Raw genomic sequence first — 26,049 nt, forward strand, 5'->3', positions numbered from 1 at the left:
GAGTGAGCAGATATGGAAATTAACCGGCAACAGTTAACGTTAGTTACTCACCGGCGTCACCGCCACTGTAGCTGGGTCTTGGGCAGCTGGCAGAAGAGGGGCGTTCTTCGTCGTCTCTGCCGCTGCTTCTCCACGTGTCGAAGACGCGACACGGTTCTCGAACTTTCAGGTTATGCGCAGCCTGCTTCCTCCATTTTTTTTTGTCAAATGAAGCCATGCCTTAGAGCGCTTTTTCCGGTCCATTTTTGCTGCTTTTCCTATCTGTGCCTAATGACTGAGCTACGTGACGTCATTTCTTGTGATGTCAAACGGGGCATTTCTTGTCGGAATGGGATTTGTTCCTAGTGACTCGAATAAAGAACCAATTGTTTTTCTTTACTATAGTGGTCTTGATAACGACTACTGGTTCTCAGAAAAGGGATTTGAGTCCGAGGACTCGGTTCTTTTCTTATCGAACAACCGGGGAAACCGGTTTCAAGTATCATCCCTACCCAGGACCTTGGTATTGTGAGGCACATGCACTAACCCCATGTGCAACTTGTGGCATCATATTCAAAAACACTCGAGGCTGCAATGTCTGTCAAATGTGCATCAACAAATTATCGAGCAAAAGTGAATACCTATGTACTTATATTTTTTTTGTTTTAACACATATGAACATTTTTTTTAAATAAATATTTTCACATTTGGAGAAAAAAAATTAATGTATTCCATTTTGGAATGAGGCTGTAACATAAAAAAATGTGGAAAAAGTGAAACGCTGTCAATACTTTCTGGATGCTCTGTTTGTAGACTTAAAGTTTGCACCGTTTTTGTCTCCTGTCTCGGTTATTGTATACAACCTAATATTGCGCATACGAAACAAGTCTGTATGGCCGAATACCATTATGTGGGATAGAGTGCCCAAATTAAGAATCCACACATTGCTGTTTGAATTTATGATTTTTTAAATCAAATTTGCCTGCAAGATAATACAACTTGAGTTTAAAGAAAATTGCAAGTGAAAGCACTTTTCATAAAGAGAAAAGAAACACTATTGAAGTCAAGAGAGAAGTCATATCAAAGTACGAAGGATATACTAAGGCAGGGGTCGGGAACCTTTTTGGCTGAGAGAGCCACACAAGCCAAATATTTTTAAAAGTATTTCCATGAGAGCCATATAATTATTATTTTTTTTAAACTAAATACAACTATATACGTGCATTTTTTAAGAAAGACCAACATTTTTAGAGTATAATAAGTCTCTTATTCTTTTTAATAACATTGTTATTGTGAGGCTAACCAAACATAAATAAAATACTTCTTACCATTAATGCGACTTCTTGCACAGGTGCGGTAGAAACCGGATGGATGGATTAAAATCCCTGAGAATGTTTTATATTTTGAACGTTATTTTTGACACTGGGATTACCAGCGGAAGTATTCATTACTTATCGTGTTAAGCAATGTCAGCTAAGATTTATCTGAGAGCCAGGTGCTGTCATCAAAAGAGCCATAGGTTCCCTACCCCTGTACTAAGGTAATATAGATAAAGGGGGAAACTATTACATTTTTCCCCAGGGGGCCAAACTTTTCCTAGCGAGGGTTGCACACATACAATTGAACAATGTGGGAGGCCACTTTAATACATACATGAAATATACTAAAACCAATGTATTGTAGGTCAATCACATATGCTAAATCATCTGAACAAAATATCCACATCTTAGCTTTACGTTTTAGGTATATCAGCAAATTAGTTTAATATTCAATCCAACCACCTTGAGATATGTCATTTCTTCTTCTTATTATTCTTTACTAATATTTCATCAAGTAAAACTTTTTAAGAGCTTTTCAAGCACCTTTTGGAAACTCACCATGTCTTGCAAGAAAGTTGGACACATTTCCATCAAGACAGAAAGCACAGAAATGAAACTAAATATACAAAATATACATTAAGATGCACACGTTTTGGTTTTCAGGTCTAATTGGATGGATTTGAGCAGTGTGCATTTTTTAAATTTTAATGTTTTATATTTTGTGTGTTATCATCTGGAATGTGTTTATTCCGTCTCTAAAATGCGTCCTGGGTCAATTTAAAAAAATATATACGGGCCACAACTGGCCCTCGATCCGCACCTTGGACACCTTTGGTTTACACCTATCACACAAATTACTCTAATATTATTCAACCAAAAAAATATGCATAATCAGTGAGACTCCTATCTTGTTTACCCGGCATCGTTTTGCTTTCTCACCTTAACCTACTCAGTGGCCTAGTGGTTAGAACAGGGGTGTCAAACTCAAATACAGAGTGGGCCAAAATTTAAAACTGAACAAAGTCGCGGGCCAAGGTTGAACAAATGAACCTTTTAATAGGCACCCAAACAAGTTTTACATTGAATATTGAACAAGCAAGGCTCATACAACTTTAAAGTGACATTTAAAATCCAGTTTCCAATAATAATAATAATAATAATAATAATAAAAACATATCAATGGCATATCAAAAAAAAATTGAAATAAAAATTCAATCAATCAATGTTCATTTATATAGCCCTAAATCACTAGTGTCTCAAAGGGCTGCACAAAAAATGCCTCTTTTGTATTTGCAGGCTTCTGAGGGTAATTATCAAAATAAACTTTTTCAACAGGCTAATAATACATTTGAAAATAAAATAACAATAAGGAATGAATCAAACATTCAAGCCTTGAAGTGGCAAGAGGTGGGCGGGGTTGGAGGTGGGGGGGTTTATTGTTGCGTCCCGGAAGAGTTAGTGCAGCTAGGGGTTATGGTTATTTGTTCTGTTGTGTTTATCTTTGGTTACGGTGTTTCGGATGTTCTCCTGAAATGTGTTTGCCATTCTTGTTTGGTGCGGGTTCACAGTGTGGTGCATATTTGTAACAGTGTTAAACTTGTTTATACGGCCACCCTCGGCTGTTGACCAAGTATGCCTTGCATACATTTGTGTGTGTGTGTATGAGCCCCATATATTATGTGAGTGGGCCGGCACGCTGTTTGTATGGAGGAAAAGCGGACGTGGACGACAGATTGTGGAGAACGCTAAAGCAGTGCCTTTAAGGCCCGCCCCCAATATTGTTATCCGGGTGGAAATCGGGAGAAATGGGGAAAAATGGATGGCTCGGAGATTTTCAGGAGTGGCACTGAACTTCGGGAGTCTCCCGGGAAAATGGGTAGGGTTGGCAAATTTGAGAATTTGCGGTGTTACAGCGGGGGGGGGGGGGGGGGGGGGGTGTAATACCAGCGGGCCAGCTTGAATGTTAAATTGATATTGCCTCAAGGGCCAAATGAAATTACACGGCGGGCCAAATTTGGCCCACGGACCAGAGTTTGACACCCATGGGTTAGAGTGTCCGCCCTGAAATCGGTAGGTCGTGACTTCAAATCCCGGCCGAGTCATACCAAAGACTATAAAAATGGGACCCATTACCAGGTACTTAAGGGTTGGAATTGGGGGTTAAAACACCATAAATGATTCCCGGGTGCAACTCTGCTGCTGCCCACTGCTCCCCTCACCTCCCAGGGGGTGATCAAGGGTGATGGGTCAAATGCAGAGAATAATTTCGCCACATCTCGTAGTATGTGTGTGACAATCATTGGTACTTTAACTTTAACCGCGCGCAATGATGGAGGCTAAATCAAGTGCAAGAGTGTGATGCATGGTTGAAAGTGGGGAACATTTCAAAATACGGTAGTGCTTAATTGGTTCTGTGACCAAGCTCTTAACTCTTAAATCAAAACAGTTGCATCCCAACTCAACGTCGCTCGTTGAAATTAATTGAAATTACTTTAATTGTGCATGGCCCCCAAATTAGACCAATTTTAACGCGTAAAATGCCTTTTAAAAACAAAAATATTGTTAGATAAGAAATATTGTAATATTAACGACTATAGTGGGTTTATGAAGCAATATGATAATAATGTACAGCATTTACATTGGAGAGTCGATTACTATTGTATCTTTTTCCAGCTGCTTCTTTGTCAAATGCTCCATCAGCAGCTTTTCCTTATTTTCATGAATAAATCTCCGCCGTTTAAATATTATTTCAACATCCTTTGCTGGCATTAGACTCCTGCTTCAGTATGGTGAAGACTAGCAGTTGGTGACCCGTTAGGTCACATTCTTTATTATTTCTTTGTATCACCAAAGTTTTTTTTTAATCTAATTTCTTCCATTTAAGGCAGCACAATGTGACAGGGGTTAGTGCATAGTCCTTACAAAAAGAAAGTCCTGGGTTCGATTCCCGAGCTTGGGGTCTTTGTGTTTAGAGTGTGCATCTTCTCCCCGTGACTGTGTGGATTCCTTCCGGATTCTCTGGCTTCCTCCCACTTCCAAAGACATGCACCTGGGGATAGGTTGATTGGCAACACTAAATTGGCCCTAGTGTGTGAATGTGAATGTTGTCTGTCTATCTGTGTTGGCCCTGTGATGAGGTGGCAACTTGTCCAGGGTGTACACTCCTTCTGCCCGAATGCAGCTGAGATAGGCTGCAGCACCCCCCACGACCCTAAAAGGGACAAGCGGTAGAAAATGCATGGATGGATCATCCACATCTTTTTCTCAGCATTGTCCTTCTTACTTTCTTTCTTCCCGTAGTTGGAAAACAAAGTTATGTAAATCTCTAGCTATAAGCTAATGCTTGCGAGTAAGACCCAAGGTTTTGGGTGGATCACACGGCAAAAAAACCCCGAAAAAAAAACAGAGTGAGTCAAGGTGCTTTAAAGGATTTGTTCACTTCAAGGCTGGCTCAAATCTGGACTATGTTACAGTTCTGTGAATGTCCTGCACAGGAGATGCTCTCACAATGCTCTGAGATCCAAAGACGAAGTGAAGTGAATTATATTTATATAGCGCTTTTTCTCTAGTGACTCAAAGCACTTTACATAGTGAAACCCAATATCTAAGTTACATTTAAACCAGTGTGGGTGGCACTGGGAGCAGGTGGGTAAAGTGTCTTGCCCAAGGACACAACTGCAGTGACTAGGATTCCGGAAGCGGGGATCAAACCTGCAACCCTCAAGTTGCTGGCACGGCCGTTCTACCAACCGAGCTTTACCACTTGATAAAGGGTGTTGCTCTCTGTCCCTTTTGCTAGCACTGAGCTGGGGGAAAAAAACTTTTGTCCATGCAGCTCCTAGGAACATGTTACAAAGAGACTGGAAGCTTAAATGCATTAAAATCTAAACTGAGAGCATTTGAAGCAACCTCAATTAATCTGTAACCGTTTCACTTGATGTCCATTCCGTCATTTTAAAGTGTAATGTGAATGTAATTGTAAAGATGAGGTCAAAACTTTACATACACTTGTAAAGAACATAATGTCGTGGATGTCTTGAGTTTCCAAAAATTTGTACAACTTTAATTTTTTTGTGATTGATTGATTGGAGCACATGCTTGTTTTCCACAAAAAAAACATTCATGAAGTTTGGTTATTTTAGGAATTTATTATGGGTCTACTGAAAATGTGACCCAATCTGCTGGGTCAAAAGTATACATACAGCAATGTTAATATTTGGTCACATGTCCCTTGGCAAATATCACTGCAATAAGGCGCTTTTGGTAGCCATCCACAAACTTCTGGCAAGCTTCTGGTCGAATTTTTGACCACTCCTCTTGACAAAATTGATGCAGTTCAGCTAAATGTGTTGCTTTTCTTCAGCATTGTCCACCTGTTTAAGTCAGGACTTTGGGAAGGCCCTTCTAAAACCTTAATTCAAGCCTGATTTAGCCATTAATTTACCACTTTTGACGTGTGTTTGGGGTCATTGTCCTGTTGGAACCCCCCAACTGCGCCCAAGACCCAACCTCCGGGCTGATGATTTTAGCTTGTCCTGAATAATTTGGAGGTAAGCCTCCTTTTTCATTGTCCCGTTTACTCTCTGTAAAGCACCAGTTACATTGCCAGCAAAACAGGCCCAGAAAATAATACTACCACCACCATGCTTGACGGTTGGAATGGTGTTCCTGGGATTAAAGGCCTCACCTTTTCTCCTCCAAACATATTGCTGGGTATTGTCGCTAAACAGCTCAATTTTTGTTTTATCTGACCACAGAACTTTCCTCCAGAAGGTCTTATCTTTGTTTATGTGATGTCAGATGAAACAAAAAATTCGATATTTGCCCACAATACCCAGCAATATGTTTGGAGAAGAAAAGGTGAGGCCTTTAATCCCAGAAACACCTTGCCTACCTTTTGACCTCGACTGTATGTGTATCTTTGCTGCCTCTTGGCCAAGATTCCCTTGAAAAAGAGGTTTTCAACCTCAATGGGATTTTTGTTCCTGGTTAAATAAAGGTTAAATAGAAAAGAAAGGAAAACAGTGTACATGTGTTTGAGCTTGCTTGTCAGGCATGCCAACACTGAATATAAGTTGAAATATAAATGTGTGACTATCATGTTCCAATACATCTAATTTGCACAGGTGTTTTTCCACACGAGTTTAAATGTGTTTTTTATTTTCGTAAGATTTTTCTTCACCCGGCAAAACTTAAGATGTGGCCCTTGAAACATTTTTTTTTTTTTTACTTCATAGCACAGTATCTCACTTGTCTTACCTGCACACTGTCTTTCTCTATCTGGGGATCTGTTTGTGCCCTAATGCTTCACCTTTCCCTCATTTCCTACCTCCTCGCATCCCCCCCCCCACCCCCCCACCCCCCATCCCTCCATTTACCTATCTAGCAATCCCTAGGAGGCATCTGGTGTTGAGGAAGAGTAGCGAGAAGCAGGCGAGGAACGGCGCATACATACTAAAGAACCACTTAGCTGAGTCGGGCCTCTACATTTCTCAATCACACCGAGCGGACCTCCTCTCTGGTCCCCCTTTTTTCCTGCCTCCTCCCTCCTGCCTCCCTTTCTCCCTCCCCCAGTAGTGCTAGTAATGGGAGGTTAACACAGAGGCAGCGTTCCCATTATTGAGTGAATTTAGCACCTCGGACAGCGCTCTACAATCTTTATTGCTTTGCTGACCCTCCCGTCATGTCCTGGGCGTGCTCGACAGCCTCCGCCATGTGTGTGGCTGCGGTGTGTGTGTGTGCGTGTGTGTGTTTGAGTGTGTGTGTGTGATATGAGGTCTGATTGAAAGGCGGTGTGTCACGGAACAGAGAGCACACATGCTCCGGGGCTTGTTCACAGCGAGGGATACACTGAGAAGGGTATAACGCACAGCGTGTGTGTGTGTGTGTGTGTGTGTGTGTGTGTGTGTGTGTGTGTGTGTGTGTGTGTGTGTGTGTGTGTGTGTGTGTGTGTGTGTGTGTGTGTGTGTGTGTGTGTGTGTGTGTGTGTGTGTGAGAAAGGAGGGAGAGAACGAAACGAGGGAGAATTGGAGGGGCGGGGGCTGCAATTTTCTGGTTGTCGCGCCTCCAGCATATATCCTGGCCCCGGCACATTAACTTTTAAAAAGGGTTTCTTAGGTCTATAGGTGTCTACATCACACACACGCACACACATACATATGTATATATAGATATAGAAGGACTGCCTTGAGACACAGACTCATAGACTGAAGGAGTGAAAAGAACAGAGAGGGTAATAAGGAGGGTAAGTGGTAGAAAATGAACTCTATGCAAGAATAAATGTTTGAATGGAACACTTCTCCATTCAAAGTTATGGCACAAAGTGACTATTCACGTGGAACATTATCAGGGTCAGGTGTAAAGAGGAGCGTTGTATCGCCGTCAGCCTGATGCTGTGTTGGGCTCAGTTCGATTGATGCGCGATCATGTGCAGATACGTGATCCAACAGGAAGGATGGAGAAGATGCAAAAGATGGCCGACTGATAAGAGCGATACATGGCTCATGTTTTATTCACAGCTAAACGGTATCTCCCAAACTGCCCGGCCAGTTACAAAGTGCACGGACGGACCCATTTCTCTTCCTCCCGCCTGCCGCTCTCGCCGCCGTCTTCCTGTCGTCGCAGCCTCTGTTCTGCATTCACAGCATAATGCTACTAGTGAAATGGAATGAAAGAGACTGAACTCTTCCAGCCGCCGCACTCATGATCAATTTCCCCCCTTCTCTGCCCCCCCTGATTGTAGGAGGTAATCTTGAAGAGAGCAGCGGACCTGGTTGAAGCCTTGTACGGGATGCCTCACAATAACCAGGTAAACACAAGCATGGGAGCCATCATACCTTCCTTCTAAGATCTTATTTTGTTTGTCCTGTTTACTAAACAAAATGGCTATTTTTTCCACGGGGAATAATGTTCTAGGTTTCAACATTTCTAACTGTTGTGCAAGTGAAAGATTAGCAAGAACATTTTAAACTGTCAGGCAAAAACTGCAAAATATGTGGCGCTTCCAGTCCCAAATGTAATTTCGCACACAGGTAATGTGGCTCTGCGACAGAAAGTTGTGTAGACTTCACTCCCTGTCACATTAAGAATTGCGCTGGATAATGAATTGACAGTGGAACCTCCATTTACGAACTTAATTGGTTCGTGATTAGAGTTTGTGAATAGAAAAGTTCCTATATTGAAGCAAATTACTCCATAAGATTCAATGTAAACATGACTAAAGGGTTCCTAACATAAAAAAGTCCATATTTCAGTAAAATATTATACACTTTCAACACAATATGAAGCGCTGCACAGTATCGTATATCAAACATCATAAAAAGGGTCTAATGCAGGGGCCCCCAAACTTTTTGAACCAGGGGCTGCATTGGGTTAAAAAAATATATATATTCCGAGTGCAATGATGTCACGTTATCGAGGGGAAAATGCATTTTTAGACCATATGCTAGGAGACACAGAGAGTAACAAGCGGTAGAAAATGGATTAGAAAGAACAAATTCTAAAAAAATTATAATAATAAAAAAAAATCCGCAGGCCGGATTTTGGACACTGGTAGGCCGTGTTTTGGGGACCCCTGGAGTAATGGATCAACATTCTATTTGATAAGAAAGTCAAAACAACACGTCCGCATAAGGCCCAAAAAGGTCAGGAACTTTTGGTTCCTGGAACCTCTAGAATGATGGTTTCCTGCAGAAGTGTGTGGTTTGTGTTTCCACCGCCTTTTACAATTCAGGGTAGTTTATTCAAATCAGACTGATAACATATGGAAGAGTGGTTTACTATATTTCTAGACTAATACTATTTAAAAAAGTGGACAATATTAGGTCAAGTTCTTTTACTAAAAAGTAAGTAAATGAAATACAAAGCAATAATTATATAATTGTATAAATAAGGTGTACCGAATTGTTCATACGAAGTCAAGCTTTTGTCCGCAATGTCAAACAGTCAGAAAGTCTTCCTTTCAGCAAAATGGTGAATTCATGAGGGTCAGACTGTTCTTTGTGGTCCATTTCAGCTGCAAATAGCAATATGTAAAAAATAAACGTCTGTGTTGATCTCACGCCAACAACATGAACACATTGGCTTTAGCGTAGGCTTGTTAGTATTAGCATTCTGTTCACTCAGGTTGAGGCTAATAACTACACAAATGGATTGTTACTGACTACTTTTACAACATGTAATAAAGTAAATAGTTCATATTTGATGTTATTTACCTTCATTCCACCTGTGTACTGCCTCCTTTATTTCACATTTTGCCGACAGTCAGAGTAGTAAGCAGCTGAGGTTGTTGCTCCCCCGTAAATATGTTTAAAAGAATCCGTCCACTTCACTTTGCTTCCCATATTGAAATTATGTCTGTGAATATAACAAACAACAATAATTTGCACGGAGCTGAAAGACTGCAGCTGAGTAAACACACAGATAGTTTCACTCATTAGCGTTCTTCAGCACAAAGACGCCCCACAGAAGTTGCTGCAACTCAAAAGGTCCTTTTGTGCATATTTCTCTTTCTTATCAAGTTTTGTTATAATAGAAATACACAACAAATAACAAATGAACAATTTGTCCTCGAATACTCCGCAATGGTGGTCGTGTGTTTGAAAAAGGGGCTTTAGGAACACCACCAACGGTGTTCAACCCAGGGGCGCCGCTAGGGATTTTGGGCCCCATGAAAAGAATCTTTATAGGGCCCCTGTATCTTTACAGGACCCCTGTGTATTATAACTTCATCATCATTAGGGGCCTCTCTGGGCCCCACTCCATCATGGGCCCCTAGAATCCGTCTCCTTTACCCCCCCTTTTCGGCGCCCCTGGTTCAACTAATCACCATTCAACAGCACAGGCCACCCTCAAAAAGGTTCTGGGTAGCTTCGAAAAGTTCCTAAGGTTCTTAAAGGACTAAATCTACCCCAGTAGTTTTAGGTGGAAACACAAGGTGTAAGTTCCTGAAAAGTTTATCCAGTGCAAAGGGGCTTATACTGTCCTTCGCCCTGTGGTGCACCCACAGTTTGAAATCACAAATTCCCTTAAGTTTAACAGATAGGTAGTTACAATGATTAGCAATAAAAAATAAAATAAACTTTACCTTGTCCGTTAGCCTTTTTTGTCTACAGTGTTGACAACGCTGTGGATATTTCCTGAATGTTTCAAACCACACATCGCCTGTCCATTGCTTTCTTTGGACTCATATTGAGCTAGCAAAACTAGAAAAAAGTTGTACAATGGCAAAAATAAAACACTTAAAAAGGACAAAAAGCAGCATCGCTAACCACAACATTGGGCCGACTCAATGAGTACTGGAGCTGGATCAGCCCGCCGACAATGAATGTGCTGCCGGGCACAACATGGCTGCGCTGCGAGGCACACGATAGGTGGATGAAACATTCATACAAAGAGACAACATTTGTACAAAATTCGTAAAAAGAGGGATTCATAAATCAAGATTCCACTGTAGCTCATTGTCTATTGTGCTGCTCAACTTATCTCTCAAGACGAGGGCATGAGTTGCCCAGTGTGACCAACTTGGCAACTTTCTCGCTAAATCTGTCGACTTTCCAACTCCTCTTTGTAATTTTTATTTTTTTTGTCACACAACAGAGCGTTGATTGTGATGTAACAACAATCATTGGTAACAAAATAACACTTTAGTTTCCATGGATTAAAGCAAGCCTAATTCATGGTCATCGTCCATCGGTCCTGCTTTCGCCCGCAAGAGGGCAACAAGATCGATTACATTTTTGTTCGAATTGTGATGTCTCGCATGCCACGCTGCAAGCTCCGGCGGGCCGCACTTGCCGCAGTTTGGACACCGATGCTATACAGTATATGTATATACGTATATACTATAGCTGTCAAAATTAAAGAATTAACTCATGTGATTAATCACAAAAAATTGATTAATTATGTACACATTTAAATCATTCATGCAGTTTATTTTTGAGCTCTTTCACCTTAACCGCCATACGATCAGCGATCTCATCAATGCATACGTCATTAAATAGAAAATAGTTCAGAGAGTCCAACTTGTGTGCTCCCTGGCAAACTTCACTCCAAAATACAGTCAGAAGGAACTTCAGATAAAACTGTTTCCAACATTTTTGCAAATCAATGACATGCATTCATGTAAAATGTTTTCAATTAAGCAAATTTTAATCATGCAATCGACTAATTTCCTTTGGTTAATCATGATTAATCCAAATTCCAAAATGTAATTAATCCAATTTGTGAAGTGAATTATATTTACCGTATTTCCTTGAATTGCCGCCGGGGCGCTAATTAATTTAAAACCTCTTCTCACTCTTGCACTTACCAAAGGCATGCGGTAAAAGTAAGCATGCGCAAATTATTTTAAAAACTCTTCTCACTCCGGCACTTACCAAAGGTATGCTGTAAAAATCTGAGTGTGATGTAAGCTTGGACCTTAAATCCTACTGAATACCGGTATTGAAATCAGCCTCCTCCATTGTGAAAATGATGACAGGGGAAGTGTCACTCGTGATGTCACGAAATTGACCAGGCAGCAATTCATTATAAGGAAATACGGTATATAGTGCTTCTTCTGTAGTGACTCAAAGCGCTTTACATAGTGAAAACCCAATATCTAAGTTACATTTAAGTTACATTTAAACCAGTGTGGGTGGCACTGGGAGCAGGTGGGTAAAGTGTCTTGCCCATGGACACAACGGCAGTGACTAGGATGGTGGAGGCAGGGATCGAACCTGGAACCCTCAAGTTGCTGGCACGGCCACCTCTACCAACCGAGCTATACCGCCCTTTTTAAAAAAAATACAGCCCCAGAATCAAAAAACACAGGACGAGATGTTGAACAGTCCCTCGTGCCAAATGTGGAGAGTACTCACTCGAGATGTCCTTGTTGTTAAAACTGGTAGGCAGACAACGTGAGGATGTGGAGGGTGGGGTGTTCTTGTGAGTTGTGGGATATGAGACTTGGTCAGGGTTAAATTCCAGGACGATTGGACAAGCGACACATCTTCAGTAGTGTGCCCTTGCATCATTGGGTGTTTCAGCCCTCAAACACTGTACACCCTCCACAAAGGTGGCCCACCGAAGGATGATCAGTCCTCAGCTTGTGTCCCGTGCTCAACTGTTCCCGAAATTCACCCTGTTACACTGCTGTTTTTGGGGCCCAACCGGGGTCCTTCCGCTTGAACCCAATATAAATATATATATATATATATATATATATGTGGGTGTGGGGAAAATCACAAGACTACTTCATCTCTACAACGCCTTCTTTAGAAACCAGACTTTGCGGAATTCTACAGAACTCAGCAAACACATTTGGAACCTCAAAGACAATAATGTTGAATATTCAATAACATGGCAAATTCTTGCATCCAGCACACCTTACAACAGTGGTAATAAAAGATGCAACCTATGCTTAAAAGAGAAACTGTTTATTATATATCATCCAGATCTATCATCCCTCAACAAGCGCAGTGAAATCATTTCAACATGCCGCCACAGACGGAAACACCTCCTAGGTAACACATGAGCCAATCACCACAGCCTACGCCTGCCTGTACCCACCCACTCTGTGCCCTATATAAACCATTGTATGTGAATGCTTCCATTAAAATCTCCTGATGATTGAGGGAACCCCTCATGAAACAGTTCTGTAGAGATGAAGTAGTCTTGTGATTTTTCCCACACCTACATATTGCGCTCTACCACGGAATCGAGCACTATTCTCTGGATAATCCAATCAAGACATATATATATATATATATATATGTATATATATATATATATATATATATATATATATATATATATATATATATATAATTTATGTGTTTGATGCTGCATTCACGTACACATCTACAAGAGCTCCCATACAAATGACTCACAACTGCTCAGTTCTCATCGTTCACTTAAAAGAGCCGTTCATAAAGTTTGATTTGTTCACGAATGTCACATCTCTACAAAAGCTACTATACAATATACAATACAAAATAGGTGCAATAGTTGACAAAACTGGTTTTATCGAGCCTGACATGTGCAAAAAAGATGTCAATTCTGACTTATTTTCTTCTTCTGCACCTTCCTCAATGCCAGGAGATGATCCTCAAACGAGCAGCAGACATCGCGGAAGCGCTCTATACGACTGTGCCGCGAGGGCACAACCAGCTCGCCGGGCTGGGTAGTGGATCCGTCCACGCGGGTATGATGGCCGTCAACTCCTTCACCGGGTCAGAAGTGGCTCAAACAGCCAATCAGGGTGAGTGAAGATGACACAATACAAAGTGTTTACAGAATAATTTGACATTTTGAGAGGTAAAAAAAAAAAACAAGGAATTTGGGAGGAGTGGCGGTAACTAAATAAAGGGAGGGGAGAAAGATGGAGAGAGTATATAAAAAGAATGTGGACCTGGAGAGTCACGGATGAGGTACGCTGGAGAAATACGAGAGGGTCCTAGGGGTGTGTATATTAGACTGGGGTCGGCCCCCGCCTGACAGAGAGAGATGTGGGTGCAGTCAGGGGTGATTCATCACACGTATCAGGGGGAAGGAGAGAAAAGTGGATGGATGGATAAGCCTCTGGATGTGTTTCCTTCCGCAAATGTCTACTTTGTACGAAGAATACAACCACCGCTTTTAATGAGGTTGGAGTACTGGTGCTAATTATGCTGCAAGATACTCTTGTGGTTTAAGTGGAGCCACTGTTGCAGTGCAGAGTACACGAGTGATCAATTCCAGGTGTTTTTTTTCTGCTGTGTCAGCATTTGGAAACTGGGATGTACATTTATATAGTGTTCCATCTTGTCCTCCCACCGTAGCCCAAACCCCTCCACCACTATTCTTCCCATAAGAGAAGTGAATAGTATGAATTTCCTCATCAATATATATACAGTATGTTTATTTTTGGCCACGGGCCAGTTAGGTCAGAGGTTTCTTGTTTTAGTACGTGGATCACTCTTTTATCGCTCCTCCTCCGTGCCATATGCCGTTCAAGATTGTTCCAACATTTCTCTTGGCTTATATTGCCATGGCCATTATCCATGCACAAGGAATACAGTGACAATTTGTCCTCTTCAGCAGCACTGTGGCTGCTTACAGTATACTCTCAGATAAGAAGCATGACAATGGCTTGTTGGTTACCACTTATGTACTCATTCATGTACTCATTACTATTTATACTTGACTTTCACAGCTGCTGAAACATGCATGTACCTTTCAGGCCTTAGTCTATGTGATTGGATTTTTACATTGTCCCTTGTAGAAATAACAGAAATAGATTCGATCTTTTCTGGGGTAAAACCATGGCATACAAAAGTACAAAAGGTAACTATTATTGATATTAGAAGATAAAGAGTGTTTTATTTTTCTTTTGGAGTGAATGTTGCAATGACAAAACAAAGTTCACAAAAAACAGTAAGTGCCTGGTTTACCAAGATCGAAATCAGTGCTGAACAGCCCATGCAAACTATAACATTGTGTGAACTATTAGTAGACATGTTGCCGGTGATCTATCAAGACTGCTTGTACCATTGATTACCAATACAATGGTGGCGCACACCGGCCTGTTTAAATGACAATTTTGCAGGTACTATGCGGCTTTCACCATGGATACACTCATTAACAATACATTCATGTTATCATGTTCCTGCCTGTGGTGTTTTGCTATGTTTTGAAACATGCAGCAGATATGTACCACTTTTTATGGGCATTTTAAAAGCAGACCTACATAGGAGATGTTCCGATCCAGGTTTTTGCACTTCCTATCCGATACCGATATTGTTTTTGCACTTCCGATCCGATCCGATACTGGCCTATCCGGAATGTATTAAAGTTTAATGTTATTTAGCCTAATTAGTTGTCAGATTCAAGTTGAAAAGGGTTTTAGTACTCTTGATAACTAGCCAACTGAATTAGGTTAGTTTGAATAATACACAATGGTTGGTATTCAAGGATGAACACAAAATAGAAAAAATTATAAATGACAAACAGAAATGGCATCATTTAAACAGTAAAAAAGTGAACAGTATAAAGTGCAAATAATGCCGTAAAACATTATTAAAAAAAGCAAAACACACAAACAACCTGAGTGGAATAAAATGTCTATAACTTCTATGAGTGCTAAAACGCCTTTCACTCGCAAGAGTCATTAAAATATCTTACAACTTTACTACCACGCTTGACTTTATTGTGGCATGTTTTGCACTCCACCACTTCACCTTTTTTGTTTTGTAGGATAAAATAATCCCACACTGCTGACATTTTTACCGTAGCTTTTCACACGGCCGTCTTAACATTTAGAAGACAAACCTTTGGACGTGTTGAAGGTGTGCTGGAAAATGCGGAACGGAGCGTAGGGAGCAGCAGAAGAGTGGAATGTATTATTTAAATCGGTGCGTTTTTTTTTTTTAAATGGATCTGGATCGGCATTTTCCCATGCCTTGCCGATACGCATTTTTTGGCAAATATCGGCGGCCGATCCGATCCAAATATCGGATCGGGACAACCCTAGACCTACAATTCAATCTACAATGGAACCCAATTTTAACATGCTGAAAGTGCACCCTGGGAGCAGTGGCGTGTTCAGCGGGTGGCCTGGGGTGGCACGTGCCACCTCACTCAGAGGTGGAACGATTTGAAGCATACAAACGCAGCGTAGTAAGACTGTGGCCGGTGTTCTGTCCGCACGTATCCTGCGGGTGGCGGGAGTGTGCTTTATCTAGTGATGTGAAGAGATGTGCAGGGCCTTCAAGGTGTGTGTCAAGTAATGGAGTTGGTATTTTCGCAATGCGCGTTTTGCGGCATCCTTCATGTAGGGAAGGACCCGGAAAGGATGACGTGGAAAGCGTGCCTCGCTGCCCGGCTGTAGCACGAGACCGCTTCAGGACGCAATTCAGATTTTACAAGGAGACTTGACAACTCATAAACCGCCAATGCTCCATTGAAAATGTGGGCTTTTAGTTGCTGTCTGTTTGGAATCTGGGAAAAGAATAAAAATATGTTTTTTTAAATGCCAATAGGATTTTAAAAAATGGCACATTATATTACATTTGACAGAAAACGTAATCCAAGCCATTTACAATGCACATTTCAGGAAGTTGTTTTCAAATAGAAGACATGTTAATGATATATCTCCTATGTGAAAAAAACAAGCACCATTTTTTTTAAAAACGCCAGCAGACACCTAAACGAATGAATTGAATGTGATTTAATCATCCCTTAATTTATCCAGCAGCTATAAGATTATAACATGTTAAAATATCCATCCATCCATCCATCTTCCGCTTATCCGAGGTCGGGTCGCGGAGGCAGCTCAGGGATCCCGAGGCGTTCACAGGCCAGCCGTTACACATCGTCTTCCAATGTGTCCTGGGTCTTCCCGTGGCCTCCTACCAGTCAGACGTGCCCTAAACACCTCCCTAAGGGTGTGTTCAGGTGGCATCCTGACCAGATGCCCGAACCACCTCATCTAACTCCTCTTGATGTGGAGGAGCAACGGCTTTATTTCTAACCCAAAGCTCATGACCATAGGTGAGGATGGGAGAGTAGATCGACCGGTAAATTGAGAGCTTTGCCTTCTGGCTCAGCTCCTTCTTCATCACAACGGATCGATACAGCGTCCGCATTACTGAAGATGCCGCACCGATCCGCCTGTCGATATCACAATCCACTCTTCCCTCACTCGTGGACAAGACTCCGAGGTACTAGAAGTCCTCCACTTAGGGCAGGGTCTCCTCCCCAACCCGGAGATGGTACTCCACCCTTTTTCGGGCGAGAACCATGGACTCGGACTTGGAGGTGCTGATGTCAAAGTAGACAATAAGTTCATTGTTTTTTTTTAATTTATGACAAACCAAATATATTAACACACACGTAAGACAGATAATTCCCTGTCAGTTGTCTCTCTTTAATGGAGGGGCAACCTGCAACCTTTTTTAAAAAGAGTATATTGTGATTCGTATGCAAATAATTGTCAAGCTTGGCTTGGATTGAGGTGGTATCTTCGACGCAGAGGGAAGTTAGCACGAGCGAGACGTGAATGTGAGTACATCTATAAATTTATTTATACACTATAGTACAAAACAGGGAAAACAAGGACACGCTCAATGGCGGATAATAATCTAGGCTATGAAACAAACGGGAAACAAAACACTTGCTCGATGGCATGAATAATGGACATAAACAAAAGACTTAGCACAAAGGCAATTGACTATGAACTATAAACAAAAACTTACATGACAAGGAGCTGTGGATTAGGGCATGAAGGTAGGAACAGCATGGGTAGGGTGTGTGAAGATGCCAGACTGAACACTTGGCAACTACCGGTTTAAATAATACCAATGATAATTACAAGCAGGTGGGAAAACTGAGGACAGGGGCGTGACATGACAGGTAAAAAACTAATGAGTTGTCATGGAGACGAAAACAAACCAGGAAGTGCCAAAACAGAACTAAATGTCCAAAAAACTATACACAACCTGACCAAGCATGGCAAAAAACAAAACATAATCTTACAGGCGTGACAATAATATTTTGTGGTATATATCATGCTTGCTATACATAGCGCAATACAGATTTTAGTCCAGATCACCCAACCTATTTGTAAATTCACGTAAGCAGTGACAGATGGTGCGAGTCCTGATGGTCTTTATTTATATTGCCTGCATTGCAATAAAGCAGCTCGTCTGAAATGTGTCTGAAGCTGCCTCATCTTTCTGCCACTCAAAAGGTTTGATTGACTTTTGCCCTTTTCTGATGTCATGCATACTCTCTCGTTGGCAGCATTGCATGGTTTTATTTTGGTCTGCCTCCTTCTCGTATATCTTTAACACCTATTCTCTCTTCTATTCCCTTCTTCCGTCTTCTCCGCCTCTTTCCCTGTCCATAGGTTTCAGTAGGAGTACAAGCAGTGTGTCTCCTCACGGTTATGTCCCCAGCTCCACTCCCCAGCAGAGTAGCTACAGCTCTGTCTCCACTAGCATGAATGGCTACGCTAACTCTGGCATGGCAACCTTGGGCACCTCGCCCAACTTCCTCAATGGATCTGCAGGCAACTCACCGTATGCTAGTGAGTAAATGCATCACATCTTGGAGCCTAAGCCATCCATCAGCTGCATAAAAGGACCAGGGGCCTCATTTTTTTTGAAGGTTTCTGCGTATAACAAAAAATTGCGTTAACAGGAGTGAAATGTAAGTACGTATTTTTTACCACAAACTTTATTATTTGTAGAAAAATTATATGCAGAAAAGTTGCCTATTCCCACACACTCTTTTCACCCTGCATTCCTCTAACTCTGCATATATTGTCTATTTATTTGTTAGAGCCTAAATATGAAAATATAGTGCTGTAATAACATAGTTATATTGTACGTCGTTAAAGTAATGTTTATTTTGCTCATATTTAATTAAATGATAAGAAGATATAAATAGGTCAGATATTTGTTCAAGACTAAAAACCAAAGAATATGTACTGCGGCACAATATTTGGTGTTATGAATTTAGGAAATTATTATATTCATCTTTTTTTCAACACAGTTTGGAATTTATAACGCGGTCCAAGTGCAGATGTTTGGATCTCACGCAGCCACGTTGCAAATGCTTATCCACTATGTAATCTACGGTATGTTATTATTAATAAGATCAAATAATTTGTATAAGATAAACTGCACAAAAATACATTTAGTGTGGCAATATTTTATATTGTAATCATGCCAATTGCCGACATGAGCTTTAAATTTTGCTCATGATGACTACTTGTGTCATGAAACAAAAATTACTGCTTTGTAATAAAACAAATAATCACAACATTGTTTGGACAATGACTTGGCAAACAGACGGCTTCAATGTGAAAAGGTTTGTTTTTTTTCATCTCAGCTCTCAGTCACGGTGTAACGGATACTATGATTGGTCAAATATTGACATTCAAATTATTTTTATTAGATACTATACTGTGTGACCTTACTTAGCCCTTCAAAAATAATATTGTTTTGGTGCTTGACGTAATAAGTACTAATCTAAAAATATTGCCTCTTTTCTTTTATTCAATCCATATTCATGATCTAATTAGCATGACCGTTTATAAATACTGGGAGAAACTGCTCTGTGCACAATTCACTGCTGGTGTGATTTGTAATGAGAAGAGTGCATACAAGTGTGTGCAGTAAGCTTTTATAAATCATTTGTGTGTGCGTTTGTGTGCGTATAGAAGAAAAGGGATTTGTGTGGCCCCATATCTGGATAAATCTCACGTGAGAGGAAGAGCGGGGGGGGGGGGGGGGGGGGGGTAATCATTTTGCAATGCAGTCTGCTGAAAACGATGGAAAGCACCACTCTATATAGTCACTGACACTGTCAAAATTGGAAATGCCACAAAACATATTTTGAGATATCCAATACTCTATTGCCATCTAGTGGCTAAAGTGAATAGTGACACCCCTCGCCCCCCAGGAAACGTCACGTTTCGTGTGTCGGATAAACCGTGAAGAATGGGGCCACGTGGATCACTTTCCTACTGTATGTGCATCCTGATGTTTTAAGTTAGAATCCATGCACAGTTGTATAAATGAGGCCCCAGACGAGGAGGGGCGGAACATTTTGCTTGTAAAGCATCAAGTCGAGTGACACTCAAGGTTGAAAATAGAGCAGTTTAGCTGGCTCATCTGTTTCTTTAAGAACACAGTCAAACACAAATCCTCCCTTTATTGGCAAAGGGGAGCAGATCACCTTAGCGTCCCCCCTGAAACGCACACACATACCCGCCCCACCGGCACAGCTCACACACACACGCACACACATTCCCCTTCTACATTAAAGACCCTTGATTAAATCAATAAACTAATTGCTAGAGAAGCAATTCCATTTCGGCTCTTTGATTCCTGGGTGTTAACAAGTATTTTAACAGGCCCATCGGCCCCTCACAGACACTTTCAATCAATGGCCCCTCAGCCTGCCTTTGTAGGTCCAATTTTCATTAATTGATTAGTTAGGCCCCTTCATAAATGGATTATGACTTTATTGCAAGGATTTGGCAGGAAGGGCCATAAAAGCTAAGTGTTGGATAATAACAACAATAAAGGCAGAAGCAGATATCAGAGGGCAGGTGAAATACGACTTGGCTGATTGTAAAATCGCTGAAGGGGAAAATGCTCTTAGTATATTAGCAGACAAAAGACAAACCCTTAAGAAGTGGAGGGATGGGATGATGTCAGAGGGAGAGACAGAATTTGCCGTATGAACACGAGGGCTTACATGTACAGTAAATCCAGCTAATATTCTTTGTGTAGATTTAGAAAAGCCTCCATTTTCACTTAGAAGCTCCTTTATAAAGAAGCTACAGTGCTGTTTTGTAAAGGAAATCCTCAATGAAAGCTTCCATAATGCTGGGAAATTGAATGTCATATTAAATTGAATATACAAAAGCCATGCGGTCCAATTTAGACGCTACATTCATTGGATTCACTTCCAAAGGCTAAGTACAAATCTGCTAAGAATTCCTTCTTTATAGGCGACAACAATCCAATTGTGTTTGAAGAGGGGAAAAAATGCAAAATGGCAGAAATAATCAATTTATACCTCTTTAGGTGTGTGGGATCTATTCTCTGTAACTCCATAATTCCGGAAGTGTGAATTAAACCTAGCCTAACTCTCCCCTTTATTAAGTATACACAACCCCTTCCATTTACCAACCTAATTGGTTCTTGAACAGGGTTCATAAATATAAAAGTTTGTATATTGAAGCAAATTTCTCCCACTTTGTTGGTTAATCTTCTTTGCCTGCAGCATAAGGGTGTGGGGAGGCACTGTTGACAATGCTGTGGATACTTTCTCAATGTTTCAAACCATGCCTCGCTTTTGCATAGCTTTTTTTCCAACTCATAATGAACTAGCAAAACTAAAAAATGAAATTTAAAAAGGGTAAAAAACACTGAAAAGGCACACAAAGTAGCACAGTACAGAACAGCAGCAGTGCAATGACTATGCTGCAAGGCACACAATGGCGTCGCCGCGAAACACACAATGGGTGGATAAAATGTTTGTACATGGAGACTAAATTTGTATCCTGTCCTTGGTTCATAAGTCAAAACGTTTTTACAATTCCAGCAGGCACAAAACATTGATACAATGTTGATTATGCATACATGTCCTTTAAAACTGACTTCTAAACAACGTTGCAAAATAGTTTTATTTGTAAATTGAGACAACATTAATGTCTAGTTGTTGCATCCACGTTGTTTGTTTGGGAAATGACTAAGTTCTAATGGTCAAATTGACGTCAGAACCCGACATCGAGTAAATGCATGTTGTTCCAATGTTAAGTTTGAGTTGCTCAATGTCAAGATCTAATTCAACAAAGTCTCAACGTTGTTTCGATGTATTGTGCCTGCTGGGATAAGGGGTTTGTAAATTCAGGTTCCACAGTACTTGCAGGATTTACATCAAAAAACTACCTACTGAGAGACATCTCTCAGTACTGTATATGTTTTCAGTTCAATTCAGACTAAGAGAGCAATAGTTTAAGTTCATTTGCTGATTAGAGAGCAAAAAATACAACCTAAATAACAAAAAACATATGTTAGGGACTATAGGGCTACTGCTCTTGTGTTTTTATTTAAAGGGGATTGCTCCTTTTACACTCAAAGGGTCCATATGAGGGGAAAATAAGCTACTGTACACTTGTTTTTTTTTTTATTTCTAAAGAGTCATTTGTGTCTTACTAGTTAATCCAAAACTAAGGACTAAGGTCTCGGGGTATCAAATAGTCAGGGTTGTAACGTCCAAACAGAGAACAACATGAGTCATCAAAACCTACTGAGACAAGTACTGCATATTGACATTTGACTTTCAAGAAATTGCTTACAATATGTGTGAGTTAAAACTGTTATCCCTCCTGCCATCATCCGTTGACCAGTCCCCTTCTGTTCGTCCCGTCTGCCCATCCTCTGCCCTCGGCCCTCTCTCTAACCCTACTATCTACCCCTTTTCTGTCTTCATCTCCCCATCCCCCCCGCTCCCTCTCCCACTTTAAACCCCTCGACGTCCCCTCCCCACCTCTCAGTTGTCCCGTCCAGCCCAACCATGGCATCGTCAACCAGCCTGCCCTCCAACTGCAGCAGCTCCTCCGGCATCTTCTCCTTCTCCCCGGCTAACATGGTGTCGGCCGCCGTCAAGCAGAAGAGCGCCTTTGCCCCCGTCGTGCGACCCCAGAACTCGCCGCCTCCCACGTGCACCAGCGCCACCGCTAACAGCCTGCAAGGTGAGCCACTGATACCTGACCAGTGTATACCCTGGAACCTTCAAAGTCCAACACAATGCATTGTTTTCCAAAGGCCTTAAATGTTTATATTTGCAATATCTAAAAGCTGCTGCATTTCAAGGCATTTCAAGACCGCCATCTTGCGATTTTACCAGATTTTACCTTTACAAAACATGACAAATACTGTATGTTTGGGAGATCTAGATCGCATCGTGGGCCGATATTTGCCTTTTTTAACTGATCGACTGATGAGCTGCCGAGACCAGCCGATCTTTACCGCAGTTGTGTCCCAGTGTTTACATGGCTAAAGATTGTCAATATTGTCCCGGACTACGATCAATGTTGACTGTTCTCTCTTTTCGGCAGAGCATGTAGGGGATGGCCCAAGTGTGCCTGAGTGAGCAGCACAGAGAGAGAGAGATAGGTGCATTGTTTCTACGGACCGAATCAGAGAAACGGCAACTCTAAAAAAATAATTGAATTGGCCGGACGTATATCATCAAGAAATTGCAACAAAAGTCTATATCGTTAAACTAGTATTGTGACATCGATACTATCTATATGTGGATTGATATGCCTATACCCATAGTGTGGCGAGATTCGGTGTTGTGGTGTGGGATTCAAGAAAAGTTAAAAGTTTGTTTATTATCATCACAAAATTACAAAAGGTGAAATTAAACAATGACTTTGAAGTCATTGGATAAAATAGCAATAATACAAAAAGAGATTTAGGGCAGCACGGTGGAACAGGGGTTAGTGCGTCTGCCTCACAATACGAAGGTCCTGAGCAGTCCTGGGTTCAATCCCAGGCTTGGGATCTTTCTGTGTGGAGTTTGCATGTTCTCCCCGTGACTGTGTGGGTTCCCTCCAGGTACTCCGGCTTCCTCCCACTTCCAAAGACATGCACCTGGGGATAAGTTGATTGGCAACACTAAATTGGCCCTAGTGTGTGAATGTGAGTGTGAATGTTGTCTGTCTATCTGTGTTGGCCCTGCGATGAGCTGGCGACTAGTCCAGGGTGTACCTCGCCTTCCGCCCGAATGCAGCTGAAATAGGCTCCAGCGCCCCCCGCAACCCCAAAAAGGGACAAGCGATAGAAAATGGATGGATGGAATAAGAGATTTAAGAAAATTAAATTGAATTTGTGTGAATTCACCTGGGTGACCGGTGCAATGGATGCCGAGTGGATATGGTTAATAATGTGAGTGTCCAGTCCATAGGGAGGTCAGCAGGGGGATCCTCTTGCATGTAGACAGGTCAGAGTGCCGAGACGCCACCGACTGATGCAAAGAGGAGTGGTTCAACCCAGGTGCCGACTTCATAATGTTAGAGCCTAGTCGATAAGGAGGCCAGTAGAGGATCCTCTTGTATGCAGACAAGTCAGCAGCACGGAGATGTCACCAACTGATGCACATATAGAGCAGTGGTCCACCTAGGGTCCAGACTTGGAATAGCCAGCGCCTTCTTCGTGGAAACTGATCCGTGGCCACTTGAAAAACCTCTCCACGCAGGAGAGGAGGGCAGACCATAAAAGAGACAGGGCAGATCAACTGGTCTAAAAAAGGTTGTCTACTGAAAGGCTTGAGTATACAAATGAGTTTTAAGATGGGACTTAAAAGCTTCTACTGAGGTAGCATCTCTAACTATTACCGGGAGGGCATTCCAGAGTACTGGAGCCCGAATAGAAAACGCTCTATAGCCCGCAGACTGTTTTTGAGCTTTGGGAATCACTAATAAGCCGCAGTCCTTTGAACGCAGATTTCTTGTCGGGACATATGGTACAATACAATCAACAAGATAGGCAGGAGCTAGACCGTTTAGTATTTTATACGTAAGTAGTAAAACCTTAAAGTCGCATCTTAAGTGCACAAAAAGCCAGTGCAGGCGAGCCAGTATAGGCGTAATAGGATCAAACTTTCTTAGCCGTATTTTGTATCAACTGTAATTTTTAATGCTAGACATAGGGAGACCCGAAAATAATACGTTACAGGAATCGAGACGAGACATAACAAACGCATGAATAATGATGTCAGCGTCGGTGGTGGACTAAATGGGACGAATTTTAGAGATATTACAGAGATGAAAGAAGGGTGTTTCAGTAACACTCTTAATGTGTGACTCAAATGAGAGAGTTAGGTCAAAGATAAATACCAGATTCTTTACCAAGTTGTATTTTGTAATTATTTCTTGTCAAACGTTAAGGTGATATTATTAAATAAGTGCCGATTGTTAGCACGACTGATAATAAGCATTTCCAATTTCTTAGCGTTAAGATGCAAAAAGTTGCTGAACATCCATTGTTTGATTTTAATAAGACACGCCTCCAGATGTCCACAGTCTGGTGTGTTGGTCAGCTTTAAGGGCATGTAAAGTTGGGTGTCATCAGCATAACTGTGAAAGATAACACCGTATTTGCGTATGATCAGCTAATTATTTCTTCATCTCTTAAAGGCCTACTGAAATGAGATTTTCTTATTTAAACGGGTATAGCAGGTCCATTCTATGTGTCATACTTGATCATTTGGCGATATTGCCATATTTTTGCTGAAAGGATTTAGTAGAGAACATCCACGATAAAGTTCGCAACTTTTGGTGCCAAGAGAAGTGCCCTGCCTCTACCGGAAGTCGCAGACGATGACGTCACATGTTTGATGGCTCCTCACATATTCACATTGTTTTTAATGGGAGCCTCCAACCAAAAGTGCTATTCGGACCGAGAAAACGACAATTTCCCCAATAATTTGAGCGAGGAATGAAATATTTGTGTTTGAGGATATTGATAGCTTCGGACTAGGAAAAAAAAGTAAAAAAAATAAGAAAACGCGATTGCATTCTGATGTTTTTAGACACATTTACTAGGATAATTCTGGGAAATCCCTTATCTTTATATTGTGTTGCTAGTCTTTTAGTGAGTTTAAATGTACCTGATAGTCGGAAGGGTGTTTCCACGGGTGTCTTGGGGGAGTCGACGGCAGCTATGGACGACACAAGCTCAGCTTTTCTCCGGTAAGAAGCGACTTTTTAACCACAATTTTCTCACTGAAACCTGCTGGTTGACATGTGGTCGGGATCCATGTTCTCTTGACCGCGCTCTGATCCATAGGAAAGTTTCACCTCCAGGAATTTTAAACAAGGAATCACCGTGTGTTTGTGTGGCTAAAGGCTAAAGCTTCCCAACTCCATCTTTCTACTGTCCGTTAAAGCAGACAACATTTAGCTGTGTGTGTGCGCAGCGCTCATACTTCCTAAAAACCTGTGACGTCTTGCTTACACGTCATCATTACACGACGTTTCGACGACGAAACTCCCGGGAAATTTAAAATTGTAATTTAGTAAACTAAAAAGGCCGTATTAGCATGTGTTGCAATGTTAATATTTCATCATTGATATATAAACTATCAGACTGCGTGGTGGGTAGTAGTGGGTTTCAGTAGTTATCATTGTATACACCTGATACATTTCCTATGTCGCAAAAAGCTCCAGTTTCTGCTTGAACGGTCGTCGTCACACTTTTGTACA

The 26,049-nt window shown here is 41.4% G+C and overlaps 1 protein-coding gene across 5 annotated transcripts in view; it reads left to right on the forward strand.

Annotated features, from left to right (window-relative positions):
• Positions 1-26,049, forward strand: part of ebf1a (EBF transcription factor 1a) — a 160,705-nt gene that overhangs the window by 128,549 nt on the left and 6,107 nt on the right. For 2 of the 5 annotated variants that reach the window (XM_061901866.1, XM_061901867.1), the window contains exons 12-15: positions 8,041-8,106; positions 13,377-13,539; positions 18,166-18,345; positions 22,333-22,530. In XM_061901866.1, the coding sequence (XP_061757850.1) occupies positions 8,041-8,106; positions 13,377-13,539; positions 18,166-18,345; positions 22,333-22,530 (607 nt within the window). The other 3 variants (XM_061901868.1, XM_061901870.1, XM_061901869.1) reach the window with 2 other exon arrangements.

The sequence above is a fragment of the Nerophis ophidion genome, linkage group LG05, assembly GCF_033978795.1.
Source record: "Nerophis ophidion isolate RoL-2023_Sa linkage group LG05, RoL_Noph_v1.0, whole genome shotgun sequence".
Lineage (NCBI taxonomy): Eukaryota > Metazoa > Chordata > Actinopteri > Syngnathiformes > Syngnathidae > Nerophis > Nerophis ophidion.